The 7,713-nt window shown below is 33.9% G+C and overlaps 1 protein-coding gene across 1 annotated transcript; it reads right to left on the bottom strand.

Annotated features, from left to right (window-relative positions):
* Positions 1-5,228: 5,228 nt before the first annotated feature.
* On the bottom strand, positions 5,229-6,024 carry LOC111381965 (basic salivary proline-rich protein 2-like). Its single transcript, XM_023005809.1, has 2 exons — positions 5,615-6,024; positions 5,229-5,551 (listed from the first exon to the last, which is right to left on the bottom strand). Exons 1-2 carry the CDS (start codon positions 5,967-5,969, stop codon positions 5,334-5,336), a joined length of 573 nt encoding a protein of 190 aa, XP_022861577.1. The 5' UTR covers positions 5,970-6,024; the 3' UTR covers positions 5,229-5,333.
* Between the last annotated feature and the right edge of the window lie 1,689 nt (positions 6,025-7,713).

The following is a 7,713-nucleotide window of genomic DNA, read 5'->3' as shown; positions in this document are numbered from 1 at the left end:
GTCATATAGTTTAGCTTATTAAGCTTACGTTGGGATTACTGGGCTACCTATAAAACATTTTGAGAGATCACAATTATTACTTACTTATTAATTATCATTCATTTTTATCCATCTAAAATTTAAATAGTTAATTAATACTTCCCAAACATGTTTCCTAACCCTGGCACCCAAAGTTGCTGCGTCCTCTCTTCCCTGTAATTGAGTGCAGAATTTAGATATTCTGCTTAATATTTGTTGATCAGTATTAGAAGTTAGATGCTCGGATGGTTGCGGTTGAGTGAATATTAAAGTTATCAAAAGCTTTTCGTAATGTTCTCTACTGAAGTATAGTGAATAGTTTGTCTGAAATCTTAAATGAAAATTATATAAATTAGTTCGTACAAATATGGCACAAATGAGAATAATAGTTTTGTGCTTAAAAGAACACGGAGCCTCATAAATTATAAATACACTAAAAATAATGTTTTCAAATAATTATTTTAAAATATTAGTTTACGAATAAAAATAATAATATTTTCATTCTTGTGATGATACAATGTGCTAAGTCCAAAATATAATTAACAAATTTCAAATTTGTAATTGGCAATTTCTAAGTCAAAATAAAGTCTTAGTTAAATTGTTTTAGAAGTTTATTGAATTGTAATCAAAATCAAAATAGTTAAGAATTGATATTATAGATCTTAAAGGAGTCCATGCTGTCAAAAAAGTTCACATATGATCAATGGAATAGAATTAGAAGTCTAAAGTGTCAAAGAGCCATACAAGTTATGCTACAAGTTCTCAGTCACAAATTTCAACGCATTTTTTACATATAAAACATTTAAATTTAAAAAATGCTATTACTAGAACAATTGTGGCCCTTTGAATCAACTTTCTAATCCATTTTGAATCACCACAATCGAACATTTGAAGAGAAAATTATGATAGAAGTACTAATAACCGCTCAGACGGCACTCGTTGGCTGCCCACTTGATGCTCGAGCGATGGTTTGACATTAAAATCTCTTTTTCTTCAAAAACTTGATTTTGAACTCATTTTCATCACAAACATTTTCCCCTATATATATCCTACCATATGAACATACCAAAACGTGTTGAATCATTATTATTTCATATTGGAGATTTTGATCCTTTTTGAGTTATTTTGAGGGGTTTTATCCGTGATCATATTGGAGTTATTTATTTTGTGCGATTTATAAACTGTGGCATTCAAACATAAGATAAATTAATATGTTGATCTAATCATCTAGAAATAATTAAAAAATATCTTGTTACTTTTAACTGATCATTTTCGCACGTTAGGCCTAAATAAATTGATAATCTAAACTTTCAAGTGGTGTTAAAGCTTAATTAGAAACCTTGAACCAAAAATTATCTAGATGAGTCAATCACATTCTGATGTAGTATCTGAGGATGATACAAATATTCATGAGGCTTATGACTAGCTGTATAGGGAGAGTCTCAAGTTACACAAGGCTAAAAGATCAATTTTTAATAAATTGAATAAGGTCGAATTAGAGGAAAAAAGGTTGGGGTTTGTAATTAAACATCAGGATACTGCCAAAGGATTGAATGAATTAAGGGCTGAGAAAAAACCTTAGAAATTAAGGTTAAAATTCCTATAAATGATCTTGAAAAATCAAATTTCCAACTTCAATCATTCTCTAACGAATCTAAGAAGATATTACATGTTAGATCTAAACAAAATAGATGGGACTGGAGGAGATTTAGAATACAATGAAACAAATTCTCATACTGCTTCCTGTGCTAAAAATAAGTTTATACCTACCTTGATGAAACCTAAGATACAAAACTTGAAACATAGATTTACTCCTAGATTTATCCCCACATGTCACCACTGTGGTAAGTTAGGAGACATATGACCTAAGTGTAGCGAGCTCTTAAGTAGGAACAATACCAAGAATATAGGTGCTCAAGGACCGAATTCATATGTAAAACATAGGTTTCCTCCACCTAAGGTTCAAAATTTGAAACTTATGTTTGCTTTCAAATTTGTTTCTACTTATCATAATAGTGGTGAGTTGGGTAACATCAAACCTAAGTGTCCTATGCCTCTGATTACGAACAATAAACAAGAATTAATTACTCATGTTAGATTCTTGACTAATCAATTGAATCACTTGACTGAGCTTAATGACTCAATTGACTAAAATTACATCTTCATTTAAGAACTTTTGGATCAAAAGGAGTGAACTCATAAATAAAAATGCTCTTCGCTGCGGGAAGAATGACTTTCCTTTGCTGGTGCTTTAGGTTCACTTCAGTAGTTCGTAAGCCTTCAGTTCTTGCTCTTCTACTGGTTACCAGCTTATGACCTGTTTAAAAATGGGGAAAAAAGGAAAGTTTTATTGGACATGTTAATTTTTTATCAAATACTAGTAAGTTTCATTATTGGTAAATTAAATTTTCATTAACTTGTTTAGACCTTGTTTTGAAGTACTAGGTATGGTTTATTAGGCGTATCTTATGCACTACACACATTAAACTCTTATGAGTAGATTTTAAATGCACATTTGAGATTTAAAATGACGATCATTTGTGTGGTGAATTGACTTTGAATATGAAATGATATTTAACTAGATTGGCCTAAAGCTAAAGTACATTCCCCTAAATGAAAAAGATGGCTGAGATTCAAAAAATTTCAAATATATAAAAAAACTGAAATTCATCATGTACACTTCTTCGAAGGCTATTTGATTTGAGCAATTAAGTTTCATAACCTGATGTCCTATGGTCAATCGACTTTGAATCATTGGCCCAAAACTCGTTACAGTAGTCATCTTAATCGCTTAACGGAAAAGAGATAACACATAAAATATAAAAGAAAAATGAGAGGAAAAAATATGTGTGCACTTATTGATAGAGGGAGAACGAAAATTTATACAATAAAAAATTAATATGAGCTTTTCATTTAAAAGGTCCTAGTATCATTGGGTTTAACTTTATAATTTAGGAATATATTCATTTACCAGTGATTCTTTCCATGTCTTAATTTAAGATTTTGAGATTTGCTTAGAGGAGTTTAGTGACACTTATCACACATATGTAGTTTATACAATTTACTCCATTTAGGTTTAAAATAAGTTGTGGAAAGATTTACTCTTTTTTTATGAATTATGTATGTATAATTAAGCAAATAACTGTTAAAGATGAAAATTCATGACAAAAAACTTCTAAAAAAAAATTAGATCTCAAAATTGGAAAATTTTTACTCTTCTATCAAATATTTTTACATAATATTTGCATCATTATACATGTGCATATTTTTTTTACTCATTCCTCTCTGTGTTTTACATGATTATTATTTGTCTTTCCTATATTATTCGTGAAAAGAAGGGGGAGAGACATTTATTTATTTCAGAGAGTTGATTATATGAGTTTGGGGAGTTAGGGGAGAATTTAAAATTTTGAAATTTTTGATTGATGGATGACTTAGGAGGAGTCATTTGATATATTTGCTTGAATTTCACTATTGATATAATGTTTCATTTTGTCTCTATTGATATAAAATTTCAAGGTTTATTTCGAAGTTTATAATTCACATGATATTCCGTGCTTCATTGTTACACATATTTTATTATGTTGTTTTATTCAACTTAGTTATATGATTTTGGTTTTGGTAGTTTCCTCTTATGTTTCACGTGGTATTGTGATTTCTATGTGTTTTAGGAAACAGGTTAACAAGATGTTGAAATGTAGTTTGAAAAGTTTCTATTGGGTAGAATGTATTGGCCTTTTGATTTTGAAATAGATGATTTTGTCTGTGAATGCCAAAAAGGGAGATTGTTAAGTTCAAATTATAATTAGCAATTTTCACATTTGTAATAGGCAATTTCGAAAGTCAAAATCAAGTCCTAGTTGAATTATATTAGGAGTTTATTGAGTTGTAATCAAAGTTAAACTAGTTATGAATTAGGAGTATAGGTCTCAAAAAAGTTCAGAACGTCAAAAAATATTACATATAATCAAAGGAATGCAATTAGAAGTCCAAAAAGTGTCAAAGAGTCTCATAAGTTATGATTCAAATTCTGAGTTGCAACTTCCAATGCATTTTTTTCATATATAAAACATTCGAATTTGAATTGCCTCAATCGAATATCTAGAGAGAAAAATTTTTGATAAAGACACTAACAATGGCTTAGACGGTGCCGCTGGCCGTCCACTTGACGCTTGAGCGATTGGTTGACATCCAAAATTTCTTTTTGCCTCAAAAACTTGATTTTAAACTCATTTTCATCCCATACACTTTCCCCGATATATATTCTACCTATGAACATCCCAAAGTGCATTGAATCATAATTATTTCATAAAGACCATTCCTTAAAGATCCAAATCATTTTCATTGATTTCAAGATTCAACTACCATACTATGTGATTCATAGATTCATCCGAACTTAGATTTGTTGATCGAGTTATATATCTTTATGGTAAACCACATATCAAAACACACAAAAGCGTTGATCAAACACCGAACCTACCTTTGCCAATTAGCTTGCAGAATTATTGGAGTTTTCGGAAGAGGCACTTGGAGTTCCAGCATTAAAGAACGAGATTCATTCTCGGAAGACCACATTAGATAAACGATACCAGGGGTCGAGAGCTGGTGTGAGGACCACGCAATCCAAGAAAGCCAAGATGATTACAGTTAGAAGGTCGGAGGGGACTAAAGGTTATTCGTGTTTGGACCATACTGTAAATCTCATCATTTACAATGCATTGTCGATTGGTAAAGTGCCCCAGAGATTTTTTATCGTTTTTGAAGGGTTTTCTCTGTGATTATGTTGGTGTTATTTACTTTGCGCAATTTACAAAGTGTGGTATTCAAACATTGGATAAATTAACCTATCTCATTTATGATAATTAAAAAGTGCTTTAATTGATTATTTCCGCACGTTGGATATAAATAAATTGATCATCAAAACTTTCACAGTATGTAATATGCGTTGTATATGTCTTGACCGTCAATTCTCACAAAATTAGTAAGTAATTGTTTGAGCTTTAACGGCAACTTGAGTACATCAAGAATCTAGTGTGTGTGTTTTTATTTTTTATTTTTTTTTTTTTTTTCAAAATCGAACTGTTAAAAATCAGGTCGAGCATCTAATGCATTGATTTCATCGTTTCATTGTTTATTCACAAAATAAGCAAATGCTTTGTTATGCAAAATAAAGGACTTTGTGAAATGAACATAACCAAAACATGCGAAAGCATTTTCATGGTAAGATTTCATTCAACATAAGATTGCAACAATACAAGTTTTCCATGAATTCCGACTTTTAGAAAACTACATTGTTGACAAAAAATCAAAAATCATCAATTACTTGTCCCTGTTGGTATTGAACCCGAGTTCCCACACTTCATCTTACGCCCTTCCACCATAGCATTCACGGTGGTTTTTCCTGGTGGACAACCTGCTGGCTTGGACTTAGGTTCTTCCTCCACTGCATTCATAGAGGTTGCTCCTGGTCGACATCCTGTTGGCTTAGCTACTTGCTCTTCTCGATTCATGGTGGTTACTGCCGGTGGACAACCTGCTTGCTTCGACTTGGGTTCTTCCTGCGCCGCATTCATAGAGGTTGCTCCTGGTGGACAACCTGTTGGCTTAGCTAGTTGCTCTGCTCGATTCACGGTGGTTACTGCCGGTGGACAACCTGCTTGCTTGGACTTAGGTTCTTCCTTCGCTGCATTCATAGAGGATGCTTCTGGCGGACAACCTGCTTGCTTGGACTTGGGTACTTCCTTCGCTGCATTGATAGAGGTTGCTCCTGGTGGACAACCTGCTGGCTTATGTGGTTGCTCATCTGGATTCACGGCGTTTTTCTTGGATATTTCCTCGGCTAAATGGTCTATGTGCCTCTCCTTACCAGATGCGACCCCACCATAGGTGGCCGCCGGAGATGCGAGAACCAACAGCCCAAGGAAGAATGCTAGGAAGTATGATTTAAACATGGCTTGTAAATTGCTAGATGGGCTTGTTAATTGCTAGATGAAGTGAAAGTAAAGAAATGCTAGTATTTAATAGGAGAGTGCTAAAGGGATGCATGTACATGCACCACCTGCATCATCAACGTGGCACTCTTGAAAACATGTGCGCGCCACCTACACAATTGACATGGCCCAATGAAAACATGTTTGGTGTGAACATGGCACATGATTTTTGTTGTGAATGTTGCCTAGGGGTGGCAAATAGATCGAGCGGTTCGTCAGCTCGATCACTCAACTCTTGAAAACGGAGCTCGTTGGCGGACCGAGCTCGTAATATAATGAGCCCGAGCCGAGCGGACCAGCCCATTTGGCTCAGCTCGTCCATGAGCGGCTCATGTGGCACGAGCCAAAAAATAGTGACTAAAACGATCACTTATTTTAAAAAGTGACCGTTTCAGTTACTATTTTTTATGAGTCCGAGCCGATCAAATCAGCCCGTTGGCTCGACTCGTCTACCAGAGGCTTGTGTGGCTCGTGCCATTAAATAGTGACTGAAACGGTCACTTATTTTAAAAAGGGACAAAAGTGATCGTTTCGGTTACTATTTTTTTCTCTCCTCTTCTATAAATAGCCTCAATTGCCTCCAAAGATTTTTCATCAAACCAACAACTCTCTTTCTCTCAATCTCCCTTGTGCTCAATTGTCTCAATTAGTCAGTTATTAACAATTATACAATATAGATTCATTTTTACAATTAATAATCCTCAATTTCAATTCATTCAATTTTCATTTCTCACACTACAAATTCACAATTTTAACTTCGTACTCTTAGCTCAAGTCTTAGCACTTACATCTTACTATATTATCTATAATGTATCATCGCAATTCATAAATTGAAATGGATCTGCACTCATTTATCGAGGGCTTGTTCAATGTCAGAGGCGAATCACCCAGGACGCCGCAAAGTGAATATCAGAATCAATTTTTCGATCTAAATAAAGTACTAATTCCTGAAGATATTCCACAGTTGAATGCAGAAAGAAGCAATAATCCAATTGATTTGAATGACGTCAATGTTCCCGAAGTTGAAGCGGAACAAAAGGAGGAACTCGAATTAAACATTCCCGATGCTAAAGGGAAGCAAAAGGGGAAAAAGCAAAATGTTGAGATCACTTCAAATTGATTTCAACGGGTCATGTTGTCGATGGAGTCCTAGATTCCAAAGTAGTATGTAAATACTATCAACAACGATTGGTATGGAAAAAAGGCATTAGTACCACCCACCTCAACCGTCACTATAGAGCGTATGTGGCCAAATATAGACTTCTTCAAGCTGGTCAAATACAACTGTAATTTGGTAGTCTAAGTGTCTATTCTACAACTTCGCCCCTCATCACGTGGATATATTCAGAGAAAAATGCTCGAACAGGAATGGTGAAATTTGTTGTTGGTACTGGGTTGTCTCTTGGAATAGCGGACAACCAACATTTCATCTCATACATAAAAGAATATCTTCAACTGAGGTACATTGGGGTAGGTCGAAGCACTCTTCGTTCATATACAATAGAATATTTTCTTCAAACAAAACAACAATTAATTTTGGATTTGAAAAAATATGAGGGTATTATATCTTTAACTTCGAATAAATGGAAGTGGATTAATAAAAGAGCTTACATAGCTGCAACTGCACACTATATAGACCCGCTTTGGTGTATGCATAAAAAATTATTTCTTTTAAAATTATTGAATTCCCCCATACCTCTAACAC

The sequence above is a fragment of the Olea europaea genome, unplaced genomic scaffold, assembly GCF_002742605.1.
Source record: "Olea europaea var. sylvestris unplaced genomic scaffold, O_europaea_v1 scaffold2410, whole genome shotgun sequence".
NCBI lineage: Eukaryota > Viridiplantae > Streptophyta > Magnoliopsida > Lamiales > Oleaceae > Olea > Olea europaea.
This window is presented reverse-complemented; position numbering and strand designations above follow the sequence as displayed.